General features: G+C 39.5%; 1 protein-coding gene across 2 annotated transcripts in view; it reads right to left on the reverse strand.

Annotated features, from left to right (window-relative positions):
- Positions 1–1,756: 1,756 nt before the first annotated feature.
- Positions 1,757–24,307, reverse strand: part of AKT3 (AKT serine/threonine kinase 3) — a 372,859-nt gene continuing 350,308 nt past the window's right edge. The window contains exons 12-13 of one of the 2 annotated variants that reach the window (XM_065894489.1): positions 8,635–8,737; positions 1,757–2,131 (exon numbers count right to left, since the gene is read on the reverse strand). In XM_065894489.1, the coding sequence (XP_065750561.1) occupies positions 2,046–2,131; positions 8,635–8,737 (189 nt within the window). In that variant the 3' untranslated portion in view covers positions 1,757–2,045. The remainder of the gene's footprint in view (positions 2,132–8,634; positions 8,738–24,307) is intronic. The other variant, XM_065894498.1, reaches the window with a different exon arrangement.

Here is a 24,307-nt window from a genome sequence, read left to right on the forward strand (position 1 = left end):
AACTTCACTCAGGTAGAAATATGAAAAATTAGGATAAAATCTATGTCTGAATATGTCTTAGCTGCCTTAGTAAAATGCCCTTTAACCCCCTGTCAGTCCCAGTGGTCCACCCACTGCCAGCAGTGGTTTCATATCTGTAAACCCACACTTCCAGCGTCCAGAGGCTAAGACATCTGCATATGAATATGATTCATCCTACTTAGAAAGTCACTTGCTCTTTCATACAATGCAATCAGAACACTACGTCATGCTGTAGTCTTCCATTTGGGAGCTGTCAGACAGTTTAACTAAAATACATCTCCACGATGGCTCCACGGAGTCAGGAGCCCCCTGGACTTCATAGGCTGCTTTGGAAAATGTCAGCTCCTAGCACCAAAGGGTTTAATCTGAAGATCATCATTAATGAAAGAGAAAGATGAGGTTTGCATACATGTCCCCTTTCAGTGAGAAGTGTCGGAATTTGAGGACATGAGTATATACAGAAAAAGAAAAGTTGGAGGTGTTCTTTTTTGTTTTGTTTTTTCCCTGATGGCTTAATTCAGTGATAAATGTACCATGATCAGAATAAACACACCAGGTCCTTATCCTTTACTGCCCACTTCGTAAATACTTGAGATGTGTTCATTTTGCCAAGTAAAGTTCATTTCTTATCATCCAGGTCTCAATTTTCTTCATTACATTATGTTGCCAGGCCATCATAATATTTCAATTCTCAAAAGAGCAAATATAACATCCATTTGTTTCAACCCCTCGGCATGGATAGTTGGGGATTTCTCATTTTTAGCACCAAGGGGTTAAATGACAGCATCTCTTCTCCTAAAGCCAAATTCGAATCTATATGTACAATTTCGGAGCCTCATCAAAATTTTGTTTTTACACAGGAGAAAAAGTGCATGATTCTCATCGGCGTGTACATTCCTTGCACATGGGTCAAAAGAAACTGCAGTTAAGTCTGTTTTATGTTAAGTTGGAGCTGCATTTGCTAACATGACATACAATTCTCATCACTAAAAAATAAATACTACTGCAACATAAACAAAATCATAAAAGGACATTCAAAGTTTTAACATCCGAGAAAAAGCTAATTCACGTAGAACTGAAAGTAAAAAATTAAAACAAATAAGGCAAACACCTGTTTACCTTGGTGTACAAATTTTGGTGAAAAGCAGGATCATTACACCTGTCTACATTCTTCAGCCATCAGAGGTGATAATATCAAGAAGGGGAAAAGGTTTCCAAGAACAGGGGGAATAAAACGCTCTCTGGTGCAATCATATCGTAGACCCTTTAAGTGACCTACTCTGCTGTGCATATGCTTCCTTCCTTGGTCGAACAATGTTCCTTTGCCAACAACTGCCTGTGAAATCTGGGCATCCACATGTAGTATCAGGCTTCCTCTGCAGTATCGAATAAGAATTTAAATTTATAAATGTATATATCTATCTTAATAGTTGTTCATTCCTTCTCTCAAATGCTTCCTAATGAATTCCAGTAGGATCTTACCGACACACACCTATTTTACGCACTGATCTGATATGCTTTACTAAAACTTTGCATACGCACATCACCACGCTTCCACAATTGCTTGTTCTGAATTATAAACTAAATCTTCTTAGACTAATTAGTTTTTGATTTATCGTCTAGAAAGTTAAAAAATATACCTAGAATCATTTAGCCTTCACTGTTAGGGAAAAACAAAAATTAAAAGATCAAAAGATGACAGTTGGTGCACAAATGAACAATGGTGGGCTCATGACTTCCAAAGATTGTAAAATTACCTCTTAAAGTTGCTATAATAGTAAGACAGTAGCAGCAACAGCATGAGACCTTAGACTGAGATACAATTTCATGCAAAAACAAAAGTCGAGTATGTCTGCATATATGTGTGTTCTCATGTGGGTGAAAGGCGGCGAGGGGGTGAAGACCTTGGACTGGTCTGGGATGTCTGAAGGTGCTCCTGCATTTGTAAGAGCTAGGACTGCTGTGATGTCCAGGAATCATTTTCAGTAATAAATCTAAGATGACAGTGAAGTAGCAGAAGAGACTTATTCTCGTCCGCTTGCAGAGTAGGAAAACTGAGGGAAGTGCGGCCGCCTCTCACTGTCCGTGCAGTCCATACCGTCCTCATCATCTGTGGGCAGGAAACAGCTATTTTAATTTTACATTAATTTTCTGCAACATAATCTCTGGTATATATAGTTCTAATCCCTAACGTAATAAAGATTAACGGAGGCAATAGCTCCCAGAAACTTGTGTTTATCAATAAAACATAGGATGGATACACTTATTTCAAAAACTTTCTCACTTTCAAACACATGACCTATGAAGAAATAATACTATCCAATCATCTTCCTTCAAGACACTAACATCTCAAGGCTCAAACTGTGAAAAACTATTGAAGAAGACAAGATTTTTAAAAATGAAAAGGAACAAATGATCTTCAATAACCTTTACTTTCATGAAAACATGCATGTCAAAGTTACAAAGTCAAAGAATCCTAAGGCACCCAAAGTATCTGCCTAGAATCCAGTATCAATCTGTCTTCAGATGCTTGCATTTCTTCTTCATGGTGCTTTAGGTGTGATTGCAAAATAAAGCTTATTAGGATTCCATTTCATTTGAGCCCTTGATTTACATGTTTAAGATTTTACATTCTTTATTCTACATCTAATATCTGCCTTAACTTACTGTTCCTAATTTTCCTATGATAAAACTTTAGGGCTTCCCTGGTGGCGCAGTGGTTGAGAGTCTGCCTGCCGATGCAGGGGACACAGGTTCGTGCCCCAGTCAGGGAAGATCCCACGTGCCACGGAGCAGCTGGGCCCATGTGGCATGGCCGCTGAGGCTGCGTGTCCGGAGCCTGTGCTCCGCAACGGGAGAGGCCACAACAGTGAGAGGCCCGCGTACCGCAAAAAAACAAAAACAAAAACAAAAAAAAACTTTAAAGTAGACTAAAGAGAATAAGTCAAGGAAAGAGAGGGAAAGAGGCCAGCATCTAAGTATTAGTTCATCAGGAAACAAATTGGGAGACTTGAAAGGCATGGAAAGGGACGACTTCCATTTAAGCTGCTCCTCCCTTTTCCTCTTCCCTGTTTTCTTGCATTTGAAAGGTTACAAAGGATCACCCAACCTCTTCCTATAACTATTCTGATGATTAAAATCTTGCAGTGTCAGAATGCTCTTCCTTTACATGTGTCATGAATTCAGTCGCTCAGTCCACAACGTTCCCTGTGCACCTGTTCTGGGCTCTGTGCAAAGTCCCTCCCTGTGTCGTCGGGGCTCACCCCACTAAACCCCTCTGCTCCACTTGCACTGCCTTTGGTCATATGCTGTGCTACAGGAAATAAGCGAGTCTTTCAAATACCCAACCTTCTTCAAGCAAAATAATTCCACTTCCTCAAATTCATATAGGAAGTACATTACCAATTCTTTTAATTTTCCAACCTCTCCAGGGAGCATCAATTTCATGTAATAGGAGGAGGAATACAGGCCAGACCCCACTGCATCACGGGCACTGACCCTGTTACACAAAAAGGATGATGCTTTGCATGCCTCTGAAGAATAACAAACATTCATGCTCTTTTCTCACTGTTCTTTTCAGTATTCTATTTTTAATAGAAGATTCTAGAAATGGGATCAAGTTGCTAACCAAACTTTGTAGCCTTGAATGTACCAGAAAGTATCACTGTATTAGGTGGGACTCAATCTCACAAGTAGTATTTGAGGCTCCCTGCTCTGTGTAAACCTCCCTCCTGCAAACAGACCTTTTAAACTATAGTCCTCATTTCCAGATAGTACTGCGATCTGGGGAAATCTCTGCCTCCTTATAAAATACCAGTTAGGTACCAAGCAAACCATCTTTTAGGTCAAACACCTTCCACAGTATTTTCAGATATACTAAAGATGGTAGGAGCTGTGGATGGCATATAAAACCTCTGTAAAACTCTATAAAAACTCTTTAGGGGAAAGGCAGCTGAAATCTTAATGTTCAGACTCTGACTCGTGCCAATCACATTTCAAAGGAATAGTTTTGCCCGCTAGCAGCTTTGTTTTGCTGGGTGTGTTTCTGCACAGCGAACAGACAGCACATGTGGGAAGCCTGGTGTTGTCCGCCAAGGAAGGGATTGTCCAGCTCGCTGGGCTGCAACCAGGCATCGCACCGGGGGCAGGGAGGCCTGAAGCCCAGGGCAGCCTGGCTCTCGACAGGAGGAGGGGTTGAATTTCCTTTCCAAGGAGTATTATTGCTATGAGGCTGCACTGTCAGCTGAAAGTTAAAAGAGAATCTTCATTCTGTCAATTTAGTAACAAATTAATCCCATTTCCGAACGTAAATCTAAATCTTGTTGATGACCGTATGAGGGCCCCTGCATCTGGATCTTCTTTAAAGTCAATTATATCACCCTCTCACTCAATTATATCACCCTCTCACTCCATCTCCCTCCTGTTCTTTTGAGCTTGGCAGTAGTGAGGGGCAAGTCTCTGATCGTGGCCCCAAGAGGAGCTGTGAGTTGGGAAGGTGCTGGGGCAGGAATGAGGGTTTCCTCTGGGCCCTCAGTGCTGCGCAGGCCAGCGGGGCTGTGGAAGGAGGAGAGCTGGATGCGAGTGACAGCTGACAGGACAGCCGGCTGCCCCACCCAGGCCTTCACACCCAGTCAACGGATATAAACGCGTTCCTGCACTGAAGGAAGGTTCAGAGGGAACAGTGATGATGATGGACGTGAACTATGAAAAAAAACCCAAATAGCACACATGCGGGAAAAGAAAACAGGGTGATCAACCCCACATTCTACCTCTGAATCCCTGGATCCAGGCAGCATTTAGTCGCCTAACTTCCTTAGAACATTTAACCAAAGTAATTATATGGCAGCAAAAGCTACTAGGAGCTCAAACAAATCCTCTTTTTCCTCTAAGAGGAAGCCAGAGGACCATTAATGGATATAATGCAAGACGACACATTCCAAAATCTGTTCAATTAATTAACACCAGTGAGGAAAATCTGGCATGTTACTGCAGCTGTTTGTAAAAAAGGAACACTTGCCTTTCTAACTGCTGATTTGTTCTAAAAAATAGCTCCTTTCTGTTTTATAAAAGCAAGGTGGCAAGTGGGAAGACAATCGCTAACTTAATGGTCCTACTGTGGGTTTTTATGAACAAAACCTCTGTGCTTTTAGCAGCTTGAGAGCTGCAGTGGTCTCTCACCAGCAACACTATTCAAAGCTGCAAGAAGAAAAGATTATGTTAAATGTAATCACAGTTCAAGGCTTCACAGATTTCCCTTTGATCTGCCTCTTATGGGAATTTAGGATATACCCAGGGATAATCCAAGAAAAAACACTGTCCTTGTGCCCTGGAAGAACCCAGGTGCTGCAGTCCACAATTACCGAGGCTACTGCCTAAGGCAGGAGCCCAGCCCTGTGGCCTGGTGCTGGGAGCTGCAAAGGACAGGCTGCTGGTTTCCACACCTTGGCCTCAGCCCACCTGCTGAGCTCCTTCCCCTGATTTTTCTCTCTAGAAATCCTGAATTGGAAAATAAGTTGGCAGCTCCACAGGGTCCCCCTGCCTCTAGATTGTGTGGTACACGCTGTCAGTCTAGACGATGCTTGCTGGATGCACGTTTTTGGGCCACCTAGGGCCCAGCATCAGGCCAGGGCCACTCCTCACTGCTAGCAGCACAGTTTAGTGGTCCCTCCCCCATCCCCAGCCCCATGTCCACTCTTTTTTGCTAGGTATTTACCTACCATCACCCTTCACCTAGTGGGTCATAGAACAAAGAACACTGTGGATTGGTTAACCTGATGCTTAAATAAAATTAAAAATAGGGCTATTGAAACCTATAGAGAACTCTGGGTGCCTTTCCTAAAGAGATGGCTTCTCAGGCACACACAGGGGAAAGACGGGGCTCCTGGAAATTATCAGCCCTGCACTCCACTTTGACCTGTCACATTCCAGAGCTAGTGAGGGGCAGAGCCAGGACACAAAGCAGGGTCTAAGTCCAGGGCTTTCTGCAATCCCATCATTCTCTTCTACACTGGGATTTTACTGTTAACATTTTGGAGTAAAATATGCACTCATGGCTTTGCATTTATTTACACAGCCTACCTATTTCTATGACTTTCAAAATAGCACATTTAGTTTGTTCTAAGAATTAGAATCCACAAATACCAAAAGCTCTATTTAACTTCCCAAAGCTCCCTGTGAAATCCCGTGAGGAGGTAAGCCAAACACAAATTCTGGGCTGTGATGGGCAACAGCATTGTCTGGAGAGAGTTGGGCCTCCTTCTGGCCCTGAAACTACCAGGCCTCGCCATAATCTGTTTATTTACTCATTTAACACATATTCATTGAATACCTACGCTGAGCCAGGTACCTAACTCGGAGCTGGGGTTAGCAGTGTATAAGACAAACCAAATCCTTCTTCTCAGAGCTACTGCATTCAATCTGGAGAAACAGACAGTAAACAAAGAGACAAATGAACCAGAAGAATACCAGCAAGTAAAGGTGTCAATGTAGAGAATTGGCGGGGGCGGGTGGTGATGGGGTCTGATGGACTGCACTGTTTTTAAGGTCGGGAGGCTAAAGAAAGCTTTCTGATAAAGTGACATTTAAAGAGATCTAAAGGACAAGTAAGAATTTATCCGTGCATATGTCTGGGAAAAGAGAATTCTAGGCAGAGAAGAGTAAACACACAGTCCCCAGGCACAGTGAGGCACAGTGTGTTCAAGGTGGGGCTGGAACTCAGGGACTGTGGAGAAGATGGACAGGATGAGGTCTGAGAGCAGGGTGGGACCAGATGTGACAGAGCTGTGCAGCCAGTGTGAGCAGTTGGATTTAGAGCGCAGCAGTGGGGCCCCTGGAAGGTTTGAAGCAGGGGAACAATGGGGTCTGATTACGATTAAGGTTATATCCAAGAGATGAGGCTCTATGGTGGGAAGTACTCCTAGGCCAGTCCAACAACTCAGTGGTGTTGCCCAGAATTTCAGACAATTGTATCACCACAGCCCGCGCCGGGCCAGGGGAAACCATGTCAAGGCTACGCCCACTGCTCCTACTTAGACGGTCCTTAGCTGATTGCCCACAACTCCACAGGCTTTCTAACATCATCTTCAACTCTCAGAGATTCTGATTCTAGCAATGAAGCCCTCACCCACCACTGGTGACAAACCATGAGCAGTGCTTCAACATGCTGCCTTTTCACAGCTTGACCTGGGCCTCGTCGGCCAAGCTATAACTGCTGCTCGTGACTACAGCTAACACTAACTGCGGGACTTAGGGAAGCTCAGCTTCTCTCTGGGTTTTAATGTCTTCCCTTATAAAGTGAAAGTTAAGAGGCTCTTAACCTCTTGCAAGTCTAAAGAAAGAAAAGTGCATATGCACACATAATTATATTTTTCATTTCACTGTGTTCATAGTCTTTTTGTCAGGCCCTGGATCTCAGGTTAAAATCTCTTGGCCTAGATGACTCCTAGTTTGCCTTTCAATGCTGTAATCAATCGACTACATCCACACTTGAAACAGCACTTTAATCTTCCCTCTCATGGATACTCAGTGTAAATTAGCACCATCAACTAATCTGCCTTTTTTTTTTTTTTTTTTGCGGGACACAGGCCTCTCACTGTTGTGGCCTCTCCCGTTGCGGAGCACAGGCTCCGGACGCGCAGGCTCAGCGGCCATGGCTCACGGGCCCAGCCACTCCGCGGCATGTGGGATCTTCCCGGACAGGGGCACGAACCCGTGTCCCCTGCATCGGCAGGCAGACTCTCAACCACTGCGCCACCAGGGAAGCCCCTAATCTGCCTTTTAAAAAGAAAAGAGAGGAGAAGGAATGTAGGAAAGGATATAATAAAAAAGAAAAGGAGAAAAAAACTAAAATGATGTTATTGTGAGCCAAAAGATGTGTGATTGAAGAAATCTTTTAGCTATCCAAATGTGTCCCTGAAACTCAATTTTATCCTTACTGCTTAACTAATGATGACAGAATACAGACCTCTGTCAGCATATGAGAATGTTTATAAATTATATAACAACCTTTTCTTCCCTTTAAGTGAAATATCTTCACCAAAGTGTAGGGCACACACTAGTATACGTGGAATGATTTTAAGTGGTGCATGAATGTATAGTTTTAATAGATATGTAATTTAATTTATAATATCAAAAATTACCAGCAAACCAAATTATGTCTTCACAGATATTACTGCTTAAGACACAGCTAAGTAAAAAAGAGTGATTCAGTTTAAAGTGAATTTAAAAACTAAGTAAGCAGGAGACCAGAATTAGCAAAATTTAGAAGGTTGTGTCTGAATGAGCAGTGGGAAATGTGGGAGGTCTTCATTTCAGAATCCTTTCAGCTGATGTCAAAATAATCTATTAGAGAATAGTAAGGAAGGGCTAGTTAGTCTATAATTTAGTCTATAATTCTTAACTCTACAATTTTTCCATATATAACTTTTTTTTACTCAAAAAAACTTTTCTCTTAGCTACCTGTATTTAGATATTTCCACATTGAAAACCCCATGTTCTTAAATGGAACAGAATAAGTCACTGTGGAATTTGACCTTGAAAATATCCAGTTAAAAAAAAAGGCTGTTTTCTCCAATTGCATTAGAACATAATCAATTTCCTTCTAGATTTACTTACACTTTTCAGGTGGTGTTATTGTAATAGTCTGAGCTGTAAATTCTTCATCAAAGTATCTGGTGTCTGTCTCAGATGTTACTTGAGGCTTAAAAGGAGGTACAAGCTGTAAGAAGCAAAAGAGTACTGTTAACAGACTTCAGTTTAGGAAAATTCATTTCTAGGATAAAATTAGAGAGCAAATACTAAATGAATAGTGCAAGAGGCTAGACTGCTCAGTGACTGTGTAAGGTAGATGTGGTATTTGGCTTCACAGTCAAGACTAAACACAGAACAGTAGGTACCTGGTTGTTCTATATTATATTTGAGGGATTATGTGAAACAGAATAATTGAGAACCAAAGAACAGGGTGCTTCCATGTCCTGGCTATTGTAAATAGAGCTGCAATGAACATTGTGGTACATGACTCTTTTTGAATTATAGTTTTCTCAGGGTATATGCCCAGTAGTGGGATTGCTGGGTCATATGGTAGTTCTATTTTTAGTTTTTTAAGGAACCACCTAAGTGTCCATTGACAGATGAATGGATAAAGAAGATGTGGCACATATATACAATGGAATATTCCTCAGCCATAAAAAGAAACGAAATTGAGTTATTTGTAGTGAGGTGGATGCACCTAGAGACTGTCATACAGAGTGAAGTAAGTCAGAAAGAGCAAAACAAATACTGTATGCTAACATATATATATGGAATCTAAAAAAAAAAAAAGGTTCTGCAGAACCTAAGGGCAGGACAGGAATAAAGACGCAGATGTAGAGAATGGACTTGAGGACAGGGGGAGGGGGAAGGGTAAGCTGCGACGAAGTGAGAGAGTGGCGTGGACATATATACACTACCAAATGTAAAGTAGATAGCTAGTGGGAAGCAGCCGCATAGCACAGGGAGATCAGCTCAGTTCTTTGTGACCACCTGGGGGGGTGGGATGGGGAGGGTGGGAGGGAGACGCAAGAGGTAGGGGATATGGGAATGTACGTATATTATAGCTGATTCACTTTGTTATAAAGCAGAAACTAACACACCATTGTAAAGCAATTATACTCTAATAAAGATGTTAAAAAAAAAGCAGAAAATAAAAAATAGGGTGGGAAGAGGATACTGAAAAGTCTGTCCTAATATTTTTTCCTAGTAAAATACATACAAAACCGATGGATTTGGGCTGAAACAAAATGTAGGCTCTTCCTAGGGTGGGAAAAGCACAACCTTGCTGGCTTTCTCTAGCTCTTCCTGGTGCCTAGCTGAGCAGGTTATTATTAAAAGTGCAATTTGATAACATAGCTGTTACCTACACAGTTGTTACACAGATCACAGATTGAGTGCTGCCTCTATACTTGGCGGCAAAGAAATATAACTCTGCTTACTTGAAACCCTCTGGAACAGGGGTTCTTGGCAGCCCCTGAAATGACGTGCAAACGTTTTGTCCATAGATTTTATCCCATTCCTCAAAAGGAACCATGACCCCAAAGATTAAGAGTAACTGCTCCAGGGTTGAGAGAACTGGACTCATTCGCCTCTGACCAGCAGCAGGTATGGGATGTGGGAAAGTCTTGGGATGCTGGAGATGACAGAAGCCTGAGCCATGTGAGCCTCCACTTCTGCTACCTGGGAAGGGACTGGCTGGGAGGGACTGGAACCAGGAGGGAGCTCCTGATTCTCAGGGCTCCAACCTCACAGGTGAGAGCCTACAGGTTTCTTTTTAACATAGGAAGCCCAGACTCAGGGCGTGGAGTCAGAGTATGTGCTCTGATGAATACCATTCAGATAGAAAAATGGAAAACAGAGTGACAGAAATTAGTATATTTTATAAAAATTTTACAGAAACAAATACACAACTGGCATCATTCAATGCATTTTCCACTGTTACTGTCACCAGATTTATGTTAAATAAGACAAAAATCTTTAAAGTATTCTCCAATGTGTTTTTTTAATTCATGCTATTTTATTTATTTTTTTTACATCTTTATTCGAGTATAATTGCTTTACAATGTTGTGTTAGTTTCTGCTGTACAACAAAGTGAATCAGCTATATGTATACATATATCCCCATATCCCTTCCCTTTTGAGCCTCCCTCCCACCCTCATCACAAAGCACTGAGCTGATCTCCCTGTGCTATGCAGCAGCTTCCCACTAGCCATCCATTTTACATTTGGTAGTGTATATACGTCAATGCTACCCTCTCACTTCATCCAGCTTCCCATTTCCCCCCTTTGTGTCCTCAAGTAAGTTCTCTGCGTCTGTGTCTTTATTCCTGCCCTGCCACTAGGTTCATCAGTACCGTTTTTTTAGATTCCACATATATGCATTAGCATACGGTATTTGTTTTTCACTTTCTGACTCTGTATGATAGACTTTAGGTCCACCCACCTCACTACAGATAATTCAATTTTGTTCCTTTTTATGACTGACTAATATTCCACTGTATATATGTGCCACATCTTCTTTATCCATTTATCTGTCGAAGGACATTCAGGTTGCTTCCATGTCCTGGCTATTGTAAACAGAGCTGCAATGAACATTGTGGTACATGACTCTTTTTGAATTATGGTTTTCTCAGGGTATATGACCAATAGTGGGATTGCTGGGTCATATGGTAGTTCTATTTTTAGTTTTTTAAGGAACCTCCATAGTGGCTGTATCAATTTACATTCCCACCAACAGTGCAAGAGGGTTCCCTTTTCTCCACACCCTCTCCAGCACTTATTGTTGGTAGATTTTTTGATGATGGCCAGTCTGACTGGTGTGAGGTGATACCTCACTGTGGTTTTGATTTGCATTTCTCTAATGATTAGTGATGTTGAGCATGTTTTCATGTGTTTGTGGGCAATCTGTATATCTTCTTTGGAGGAATGTCTACTTAGGTCTTCTGCCCATTTTTGGATCGGGTTGTTTGTTTTTTTGATATTGAGCTGCATGAGCTGCTTGTGTATTTTGGAGATTAATCCTTTGTCAGTTGCTTCATTTGCAAATATTTTCTCCCATTCTGAGGGTTGTCTTTTCATCTTGTTTACGGTTTCATTAGGTCCCATTTGTTTATTTTTATTTTCATTACTCTAGGAGGTGGATCAAAAAAGATCTTGCTGTGATTTATGTCAAAGAGTGTTCTTCCTATGTTTTCCTCTAAGAGTTTTATAGTGTCCAGGCTTACTATTGGGTGTCTAATCCATTTTGAGTTTATTTTTGTGTATGGTGTTAGGGAGTGTTCTAATTTCATTCGTTTACATGTAGCTGTTCAGTTTTCCCAGCACCACTTATTGAAGAAACTGTCTTTTCTCCATTATATATTCTTGCTTCCTTTGTCAAAGATAAGGTGACCATATGTGCGTGGGTTTATCTTGGGCTTTCTATCCTGTCCCATTGATCTATATTTCTGGTTTTGTGCCAGTACCATACTGTCTTGATTATTGTAGCTTTGTAGTATAGTCTGAAGTCAGAGAGCCTGATTCTTCCAGCTCTGTTTTTCTTTCTGAAGATTGCTTTGGCTATTCGGGGCCTTTGTTTCCATACAAATTTTAAAATTATTTGTTCTAGTTCTGTGAAAAATGCTATTGGTATTTGATAGGGATTGCATTGAATCTTTAGATTGCTTTGGGTAGTACAGTCATTTTCACAATGTTGATTCTTCCAATCCAAAAACATGGTATATCTCTCCATCTGTTTGTACCATCTTTAATTTCTTTCATCAGTGTCATATAGTATTCTGCATACAGGTCATTTGTCTCCTTAGGTAGGTTTATTCTTAGGTATTTTATTCTTTTTGTTGCAATGGTAAATGGCAGTGTTTCCTTAGTTTCTTTTTCAGACTTTTCGTTGTTAGTTATAGGAATACAAGAGATTTCTGTGCATTAATTTTGTATCCTGCTACTTTACCAAATTCATTGATTAACTCTACTAGTTTTCTGGTGGCATCTTTAGGATTTTCAGACTATGTTTTGGAAAACCAAGGGATGAGCAGAATTAAAAGCAGTTTTTCGAAATAAAGCACCACATTTCAGTTTGCAGCACATGTTACAAAGCATTTTAAATTTCTTTTCTTTTTAACATTCTTTCTCTATGCCCCCAGTACACAGATATTCTAAAGTCTGTATCATTAGCAATCACTTTTTTGGGAACTGAAACAAATTCAGGTTCCACTGATGAGCTGTAATGGCTGCTAAGGTACCAGAACACGTTTCTAGCTGCTCTGTTAGGATGACTGGAAACAAGCAAGCAGTTCACTCCACTGATGGAAATCTTCCCTCTTCCATTCATTCAAAAGCTCATTCTCACACTGCTTTGTTTTTCTTCAACACTTTTCAACATCTGACACATATACACATGCATCACCATTACACCTCCTCTCAATAAAATAAAAGTTCCACAAGAGCAATGATTTTTAAAGTCCCTCACCGGCATCATACACATGCACACAACACCAACGATGACAGTGACTGGAGAATTTTTGGTTTTCCTTTTAGAAAACTGAGGGATAACTGCCTCTCTGGCAGGCAAGTAGGAGACTGGGATTCTGGTTGTGACTTTCTTTCTGATTCACCATTCTACAAATGTTCAAAAAATAGGTCTCATCCTTTCAATAAAAAAGAATTAACTAGAAGAAATTCTCCGAGCAGAAATGGGCTTCTATTGGGCATGTGGAGTAGGTTTTGCTTACCTCTGCCCACCCTTCCCATATGGTTCCTTCTGATGGCAGAAATGTAAATCTTAAATCTGCCTTCAAGTTAGGGGAAAGCTGTTATCTTTTTAGATGAGAGACAGAATGGTCACCTGAAACTTTAAAAAAACTGAAACAAATCTTTAAACAGTTTTCAAAAGATTACAGGGCGCTTAAACTAGTCTGTTAAAATGTCATGATACTACATTTACCTGACCTCCTCTCTCAAACAGCTGCCCTCCCCATTACTTTCTATCCTCACATTGCTTTATTTTTCTTTAAAAGACTTTTCAACATCTGATACATACACACCTACATATACACATGCAAAATCCAGGTTTATTGTCATTACACCTCCTCCCCAGTAAAATACAAGTTCCACAAGGGTAAGTACTTTAAAGAACAGTTTTATGATTGACATACAATAAACTGCACACATATCTTAAGAGTGTACAAAAAAAGAGTATACAATTTGATGTTTTGACATATGTATATACCCATGAAATCAAGATGATGAACATACCCATCACTTGTAGATATTTTCTCATAACCCTATGTAATCCTGTCCTCTCTTCTATCCCCTTGCAGGCAATAGCTGACCTCCTTTCTGCCATGAGTGATTTGTTTATATTTTCTCGACTTTTACGTATTTGGAATCAAATAGTATGTATTCTTCGTCTGGTTTCTTTCACTTAGCATGATTATTTTGACACTCATCCACATCATTGCTTCTATCAATAGCTCATCCATTTTACTGTTGGGTAATATTCCATCATACAGATGTACCTCAATTTGTTTATCCATTCACCTCTCCATGGACTTCTGGGTTGCTTCTAGTTTGGGGCTAAAACAAATAAAGCTGCTAAGAATCTTTATGCCCAAGTCTTTCCCAAAGTAGTTGCATTGCTGCATGTTCCTATCAACAGCGAAGAAGAGTCCTAGTTGTTCCACAGTCTTGCCAACATTGTTTTATTCTAATATGTTTTATTCTATATTCTAATATGTGGTGGTATTTCACTATGTTTTAATTTATATTTCTCTAATGAATAATCAATCACCTTTTTCACAAGTTTATTTCTTCTTTGATGAAGTGTCTTCTCAAATATTTGTCCTTTTTTTCCCTTCTCATTAGGTTTACAGAGTTCTTTATACATTCTGTATGCATGTCCTTTGTCAGATTTGTGATTTGTGGCTACTCTCTTCATTCTCTTATCAGTGACTTTTGAAGAATACACATTCTTAATTTTGATAAAGTCTGATTTATTACTTTTTTTCTATGGATCATGCTTTGCCCTTGTCTAAGAAATCTCTGCATAATCTAATACCACAAAGATTTTTCTCCTGTATGTTCAGAACTATAATACATTTGGAGTTAATTTCATATATACTGCAAATTATTTTTTTAACATGGATGTCCAATTGTTTCAGCACTAAGTTGAACTACATTTATACTTTTATTGAAAGTCAATTAACCATATATATGTGAGTCTCTTTCCAGATTTTCTATTGTGTTGTATTGATCTCTTTGGCCAACTTTATGGTGAATAAAGATGTTATCTGTTCATTAACAAGCTCTCTTGATTTGATTACTGTGAGTTAATAATAAGTCTTGACGTCAGGTAGGTAGGCCCTCCAACTTCATTTTTTTGTCAAGTTGTTCTGGCTCTTTTAAGTCCTCTATATATCATATGAATTTTAGAATCAACCTAATAATCTCTACAGAATAACCTCCTAGGGTCTTGATTAGGGTTGTGCTGAATTTATCTATCAATTTTGAGAGAACTAACATCTTAAAAATATTGAGTCTTCTAGATCATGAACACAGTATATCTTTCCATTGTTTTAGGCTGTTTTTAACTTCTCCCAACAATTATTTTAGTTTTCAGTATAAAGGTCTTTCAAATCTTGTCAAAAGCATCCCTAGAAGAGACCTTCAAGATGGCAGAGGAGTAAAGACGTGGAGATCACCTTCTTCCCCAGAAATACATCAAAAATACATCTACATGTGGAACAACTCTTACAGAACACCTACTGAATGCTGGCAGAAGACCTCAGACTTCCCAAAAGGCAAGAAAACCCCCACATACCTGGGTAGGGCAAAAGAAAAAAGAAAAAAAAGAGACAAAAGAATAGGGAACCTCTGGGAGGGAGCTGTGAAGGAGGAAGTTTCCACACACTAGGAAGCCCCTTCACTGGTGGAGACAATGGGTGGGCAGGGGGGGAAGCTTCAGAGCCACGGAGGAGAGGGCAGTAACAGGCATGCAGAGGGCAAAGTGGAGAGATTCCTGCACAAAGGATCAGTGTCAACCAGCACTCACCAACCTGAGACGCTTGTCTGCTCACCAACTGGGGCTGGGAGCTAAGGCTCGGGCTTCACAGGTCAGATCCCAGGGAGAGGACTGGGGTTGGCTGCGTGAACACAGCCGGAAGGCGGCTAGTGCACCACAGCTAGTCAGAAGAGAGTATGGGAAAAAGTATGGATCTGCTGGAGAGGCAAGAGACCATTGTTTCAGGGTGCGCGAGGAGAGGGCATTCAGAGCACCGCCTAAAGGAGCTCCAGAGAAGGGTGGAGCCACGGCTATCAGCTCTGACCCCACAGGCGGGCATGAACTGCTAACGCTGCTGCCGCTGCCACTAAGGATTCTGTGTGCAACCACAGGTCACTACCTACACCCCCCTGGGAGCCTGTGCAGCCCGCCACTGCCAGGGTCCTGTGATCCAAGGACAACTTTCCCGGCAAAACACACAGTGCACCTCAGGCAGTTGCAATGTCACGCTAGCCTCTGCCGCCACAGGCTGGCCCCACAATCCAGTTATGACTACCATACCCCTCCCTCTCCCTGGCCTGAGTGAGCAAGAGAGCCCTAATCAGCTGCTGATTTAACCCTCTCCTGTCTGGGCAGGGAACAGACTCCTGAGGGCAGCCTACACACAGAGGCGGGGCCAAAACCAAAGCTGAACCCCAGGAGTTGTGTGAACAAAGAAGAGAAAGGGAAATTTCTCTGTGCAGCCTCAGGAGGATTGGATTAAATCCCTACAATCAACTTGATAAACCCTGCATCTGTGGAATACCTGAATAGACAATGAATGTTCCCCAAATTGAGGTGGTGGACTTTGGGAACAACTGTAGACTTAGGGTTTGCTTTCTGCATCTAATTGGTTTCTGGTTTTATTTCTATCTTAATTTAGTTTTTAGTGCTTAATATCATTGGTGGATTTGTTAATTGGTTTGGTTGCTCTGTTCCTTTTTTAAATTTTTGATTTTTTTGATTTTTTTCCCCTTTTCCTCTTTTTGTGAGAGTGTATATGTATGCTTCTTTGTGTGATTTTGTCTGTTTAGGTTTGCTCTTACCACATGTCCTAGAGTTCCGTCTGTTTTTTTTTTTTTTTTTTTCTTTTCTTTCTTTCTTCCTTTTCTTCTGAGCCATGTGGCTGGCGGGGTCTTGGTCCTCCGGCCGGGTGTCAGACCTGAGCCTCTGACGGGGGAGGGCTGAGTCCAGGACATTGGACCACCAGAAACCTCCCAGCCCCACGTGATATCAATTGGCGAGAGCTCTCCCAGAGATCTTCGTCTCAACACTAATACCCAGCTCCACCAACGGCCAGCAAGCTCCAGTGCAGGAGGCCCCATGCCAAAAAACTAGGAAGACAGGAACACAATCCCACCCATTAGCAGAGAGGCTGCCTAAAGTCATACTAAGTTCACAGACAACCCAAAACACACCACCAGATGCAGCCCTGCCCACCAGAAGGACAAGATGCAGCCCCACCCACCAGAACACAGGTACCAGTCCCCTCCACCAGGAAGCCTACACAAGTCACTGAACCAACCTCACCCACTGGGGGCAGACACCAAAAATAACGGGAACTACAAACCTGCAGCCTGTGAAAAGGAGACCCCAAACACACTAAGTAAAATGATAAGACAGAGAAATATGCAGCAGATGAACGAGCAAGGTAAAAACACACCAGACCAAATGAATGAAGAGGAAATAGGCAGTCCATCTGAAAAAGGGTTCAGAGTAATGATAGTGACGACGATCCAAAATCTTGGAAATAGAATGGAGAAAATACAAGAAGTGTTTAACAAGGACCGAGAAGAACTAAAGAGCAAACAAACAATGATGAATCGACAAAATAAATGAAATTAAAAATACTCTAGAAGGAATCAATAGCCGAATAACTGAGGCAGAAGAAGGATAAGTGACCTGGAAGATAAAATAGTGGAAATAACTGCCACAGAGCAGAGTAAAGAAAAAAGAATGAAAAGAATTGAGGACAGTCTCAGAGGTCTCTGGGATGATATTAAAAGCACCGACATTCAAATTACAGGGGTTCCAGAAGAAGAAGAGATAAAGAAAGTGCCTGAGAAAATATTTGAAGAGATGATAGCTGAAAACTTCTCTAACATGGGAAAGGAAATAGTCAATCAAGTCGAGGAAGCACAGAGAGTCCCATACAGGATAAATCCAAGGAGAAACATGCCAAGACACATATTAATCAAACTATCAAAAATTAAATTCAGGGCTTCCCTGGTGGCACAGTGGTTGAGAGTCCGCCTGCCAATGCAGGGGATGCGGATTCGTGCCCCAGTCCGGGAAGATCCCACATGCCACGGAGCGGCTAGGCCCGTGAGCCATGGCTGCTGAGCCTGTGCACCCGGAGCCTGTGCTCTGCAATGGGAGAGGCCACAACAGTAAGAGGCCTGTGTACCACAAAAAAAAAATAAAAAATAAAAAACATTAAATTCAAAGAAAAAATATTAAAAGCAGCAAGGGAAAAGCAACAAATAACATACAAGGGAATCCCCATAAGGTTAACAGTTCACCTTTCAGCAGGAACTCTGCAAGCCAGAAGGGAGTGGCAAGACATATTTAAAGTGACGAAAGGGAAAAATCTACAACCAGGATTACTCTACCCAGCAAGGACCTCATTCAGATTCGACAGAGAAATTAAAACCTTTACAGACAAGCAAAAGTTAAGAAAATTCAGCACCACCAAACTAGCTTTACAACAAATGCTAAAGTAACTTCTCTAGGCAGGAAACACAAAAGAAGGAAAAGACCTACAATAACAAACCCAAAACAATTAAGAAAATGATAGTAGGAACATACATATTGATAATTACCTTAAATGTAAATGGATTAAATGCGCCAAGCAAAACAAACATATTAGCTGAATGGATTCAAAAACAAGACCCATATATATGCTATCTACAAGAGACCCACATCAGATGTAGAGACACATACAGACTGAAAGTGAGGGATGGAAAAAGATATTCCATGCAAATGGAAATCAAAAGGAAGCTGGAGTAGCAATACTCATATCAGATGAAATAGACTTTAAAGAAAAGACTATTACAAGAGACAAAGAAAGACACTACATAATGATCAAGGGATTAATCCAAGAAGAAGATATAACAGTTGTAATTATTTATGTACCCAACATAGGAGCACCTCAATACATAAGGCAAATGCAAACAGCCATAAAGGGGAAATTGACAGTAACACAATAATAGTAGAGGACTTTAGCACCCCATTTTCACCAATGGGTAGATCATCCCAAATGAAAATAAGGAAACACAAGCTTTAAAAGTCACATTAGATCAGACGGACTTAACTGATATTTATAGGACATCCCATCCCAAAACAACAGAATATACTTTCTTCTCAAGGGCTCATGGAATATTCTCCAGGATAGATCATATCATGGGCCACAAATCAAGCATTGGTACACTTAAGAAAAGTGAAATCATATGAAGTATCTTTTCCAACCACAAAGCTATGAGACTAGATATGAATTCAGGAAAAAAACTGTTAAAAATACAAACACATGGAGGCTAAACAATACACTACTAAATAACCAAAAGATCACTGAAGAAATTGAAGAGGAAATCAAAAAATAGCTAGAAACAAATCACAACGAAAACACAATGATCCAAACCTATGGGATGCAGCAAAAGCAGTTCTAAGAGGGAAGTTTACAGCAATACAATCCTACCTCAAGAAACAAAAAACATCTCAAATAAACAACCTAACCTTACACCTAAAGCAATTAGAAAAAGAAGAACAAAAAATCCCCCAAAGTTAGCAGAAGGAAAGAAATCATAAAGATTAGATTAAAAAATAAATGAAAAAGAAATGAAGGAAATGATAGCAAAGATTAATAAAACTAAAAGCTGAGAACCAACTCTCAAAGAACTTGAGAAGATAAACAAAATTGATAAAACATTAGCCAGACTTATCAAGAAAAACAGGGAGAAGACTCAATCAACAGAATTAGAAATGAAAAAGGAGAAGTAACAACTGACACTGCAGAAATACAAAGGATCATGAGAGACTACAACAAACAACTATATGCCAGTAATATCGACAACCTGGAAGAAATGGAAAAATTCTTAGAAAAGTACAAGCTTCGAGTACTGAACCAGGAAGAAATAGAAAATATGAACAGACCAATCACAAACACTGAAATTGAAACTGTGATTAAAAATCTTCCAACAAACAAAAGCCCAGGACCAGATGGCTACACAGGTGAATTCTATCAAACATTTAGAGAAGAGCTAACACCTATCCTTCTCAAACTTTTCCAAAATACAGCACAGGGATGAACACTCCCAAACTCATTCTATGAGGCCATCACCCTGATACCAAAACCAGACAGAGATGCCACACACACAGAAAAAAAAACTACAGGCCAATATCACTGATGAACATAGATGCCAAGATCCTCAACAAAATACTGGCAAATAGAATCCAAAAGTACATTAAAAGGATCATACACCATGATCAAGTGGGGTTTATTCCAGGAATGCAAGGATTCTTCAATATACGCAAATCAATCAATGTGATACACCACATTAACTAACTGAAGGATAAAAAACACATGATCATCTCAATAGATGCCAAAAGCTTTTGACAAAATACAACACTGATTTATGATAAAAACCCTCCAGAAAGTGGACATAAAGGAAACCTACCTCAACATAATAAAGGCCATATATGACAAACCCACAGCCAACAACATTCTCTGTGGTGAAAAACTGAAACCATTTCCTCTAAGATTAGGAACAAGACAAGGTTGCCTACTCTCACCACTATTATTCAACATAGTTTTGGAAGTTTTAGCCACAGCAATCAGAGAAGAAAAGGAAATAAAAGGAATCCAAATGAGAAAAGAAGAAGCAAAACTATCACTGTTTGCAGATGACATAATACTATACATGGAGAATCCTAAAGATGCTACCAGAAAACTACCAGAGCTAATCAATAAATTTTGTAAAGTAGCAGGATACAAAATTAATGCACAGAAATCTCTTGTATTCCTATACACTAATGCCGAAAAATCTGAAAGAGAAATTAAGGAAACACTCCCATTTACCATTGCAACAAAAAGAATAAAATACCTAGGAATAAACCTACCTAAGGAGACAAATGACCTGTATGCAGAAAACTGTAAGACACTGATGAAAGAAATTAAATACAAACAGATGGAGAGATATACCATGTTTTTGGACTGGAAGAATCAACATTGTGAAAATGACTGTACTACCCAAAGCAATCTAAAGATTCAATGCAATCCCTATCAAGCTACCAATTGCATTTTTCACAGAAGTACAACAAAAAATTTTACAATTTGTATGGAAACACAAAAGACCCCGAATAGTCAAAGCACTCTTGAGAAAGAAAAATGGAGCTGGAGGAGTCAGGCTCCCGGACTTCAGTCTCTATTACAAAGCTACAGCAAAGAAGACAGTATGGTGCTGGAACAAAAACAGAAATATAGATCAATGGAACAGTATAGAAAGCTCAGAGATAAACCCATGCACATATGGTCCCCTTATCTTTGACAAAGGAGCCAAGGATACACAATGGAGAAAAGACAGCCTCTTCAATAAGTGGTGCTGGGAGAACTGAACAGCTACATGTAGATGAATGAAATTTGAACACTTCCTAACACCATACACAAAAATAAACTCAAAATGGATTAAAGACCTAAATGTAAGGCCAGACACTATGAAACTCTTAGAGGAAAACATAGGAAGAACACCCTATGACATAAATCACAGCAAGATCCTTTTTGACCCACCTCCTAGAGAAATGGAAATAAAAAGAAAAATAACAAATGGGGCCTAATGAAACTTCAAAGCTTTTGCACAGCAAAGGAAACCATAAACAAGACAAAAAGACAACCCTCAGAATGGGGGAAAATATTTGCAAATGAAGCAACTGACAAAGGATTAATCTCCATAATATACAAGCAGCTCATGCAGCTCAATATCAAAAAAACAAACAACCCAATCCAAAAATGGGCAGAAGACCTAAGTAGACATTCCTCCAAAGAAGATATACTGATTGCCCACAAACACATGAAAAGATACTCAACATCACTAATCATTAGAGAAATGCAAATCAAAATCACAGTGAGGTATCACCTAACAGCAGTCAGAATGGCCATCATCAAAAAAATCTACAAACAATAAATGCTGGAGAGGGTGTGGAGAAAAGGGAACCCTCTTGCACTGTTGGTGGGAATGCATATCGATACAGCCACTATGGAGAACAGTATGGAGCTTCCTTAAAAAACTAAAAATAGAACTACCATATGACCCAGCAATCCCACTACTGGGCATATACCCTGAGAAAATCATAATTCAAAAAGAGACACGTACCACAATGTTCACTGCAGCAATATTTACAATAGCTAGGACATGGAACCATCCTAAATGTCCATGGACAGATGAATGGATAAAGAAGATGTGGCACATACATACAATGGATTATTACTCAGCCATAAAAAGCAATGAAATTGAGTTATTTGTAGTGAGGTGGATGGACCTAGAGACTGTCATACAGAGTGAAGTAAGTCAGAAAGAGAAAAAGAAATACTGTATGCTAATACATACATATGGAATCTAAAAAAAAATATGGTTCTGATGAACCTAAGGGTAGGATAGGAATAAAGATGCAGACGTAGAGAATGGACTTGAGGACATGGGGAGGGGGAAGGGTAAGCTGAGATAAAGTGAGAGAGTAGCACTGACATATATACACTACCAAATGTAAAATAGCTAGCTAGTGGGAAGCAGCTGCATAGCACAGGGAGATCAGCTTGGTGCTTTGTGACCACCTAGAGGGGAGGAATAGGGAGAGTGGGAGGGAGGCGCAAGAGGGAGGGTATGTGGGGATATATGTATACATATAGCTGATTCACTTTGTTATAAAGCAGAAAGTAACGCAACATTGTAAAGCAATTATACTCCAGTAAAGCTGTTAAAAAAAGAAAAGTATTGCTAAGTATTTCACATTTCTGTTGTTATCATAAATAATATTTTTATTCATTTCCACTTTGGGTTGTTGCTGCTGTATAAAATTACAATTCTTTTTATATCCTGAACTCTATATATTCATCTTGTATCAAGTACACCCATGGGTTAAACTTTCATAGCTTTTTTATAGATTCCATCTGATTTTTTACATATATAAATCATGTTGTTCATGAATAAAGACAGATTTACTTCTTTCTTTCCAATCTATATGCATTTTAAATTCTTTTTCTTGCCTTACCTTATTAGAACCTCCAGTACAATGGTGAACAGAGTGAACATTTTTGCCTTGTGAAACCATTCAGTCTTTCTTCATTAAGATATTTAATATAATAGGTTTTCCATAGATGTTCTTTATCAGGTTAAAAAAGTTTCCTATTCCAGGTCTACTGGGAGTATTTTTGTTTGCTTGCTTTTTGGCTTAAATCACAAATGGATGTAAGATTTGTTTTGAATGCTTCTTTTCCTGCATCCATTGAGATAAACGTGTATTTATTCAGTCTATTAATATGATAAATTACAGTGATCAATTGAAAATTAAACCAACCTTGTATTCCTGGAATAAACCCCACCTGGTAAAGATGTGCTGTTTTTTTAAAAAATCTTTTTTTGGACTTAATTTGCTAAAATCATGTTAAGTGTTTTTTCTACATATATGTCTATTAAGGAAATTTGTTTATAGTTTTATTTTTCTTGTACTATCTTTGCCTGCTTTGGGTAGCAGATTAAGCTAGCCCCATAGAATGAATTAGGAAATATTCCCTAATATTCAATTTTGCAAAAGAACTTGTATAGCACTGATACTATTTCTTACTTAAACGTTCAGTGGAATTTATTGGTGAAGCCACATAGGTCTGGAGTCTTCTTTGTGAGAAGGGTTTTAACTACAAATATAATTTCTTTAACACACACAAAGCTATTCATGATTATCTCTTTTGCTTTGGCAGTTTGTGTCTTTCAAGGAATTTGTCCATTTCAGCAAAATTGTTGAATTCATTGACAAAGGTTTTCATAATATTTCCTTATAAACCACTTAAAACCCATAAAATCTGTAGTAAAGTCACCTCTCATTCATAATATTAATAATTTTCTTCTCACCTTTTTGTTAAATTTTGTTAGAAATTTATCAGTCTTCTAAAAAATACTAGCTTTTCCTTTCATTGATTTTCTCTATTATTTTTCTATTTCATTGACTGCTGTCCCAATCTTTATTATTTCCTTTCTTCTACTTACACTGGGTTTAATTTGTTCCTCTTATTTTAGTTTCTTAAGATAGAACTGATCTTAGACCTTTCTTCTTTTCAAATATAATCAGTTGGTACTATAAATTTCCCTTGAACTATTGTATTAGTTGTATCCCACAGATAACATTTTGCTTTCATTTTTACTCGGTTCAAGATACTTTCTCGTTTCCCTGCTGGTTTCTCTGACCCATGGATTATTTTAAATTGTGTTTAGTTTCCAAATACTTGGAAATTTTCCACATATCCTTTTGTTTTGATTTCTAATTTAATTCCCTTTCATTCAAAGAGAACATGCTTTAAATTATTTGGACCCTTTTAAATTTATAGAGAGTTGTTTTGCCCAAATATGGTATATCATGGTAAGTGTTCTGTATGGCCTTGAAAAGAATAAGTCTTCTGTTATTGGGTGGTTTTCTATAAATGTCAGTTAGATTAAGTTTGGTTGATAGTATTGCGTAAGT

The sequence above is a fragment of the Phocoena phocoena genome, chromosome 1 (genome assembly GCF_963924675.1).
Source record: "Phocoena phocoena chromosome 1, mPhoPho1.1, whole genome shotgun sequence".
Classification (NCBI taxonomy): Eukaryota; Metazoa; Chordata; class Mammalia; order Artiodactyla; family Phocoenidae; genus Phocoena; species Phocoena phocoena.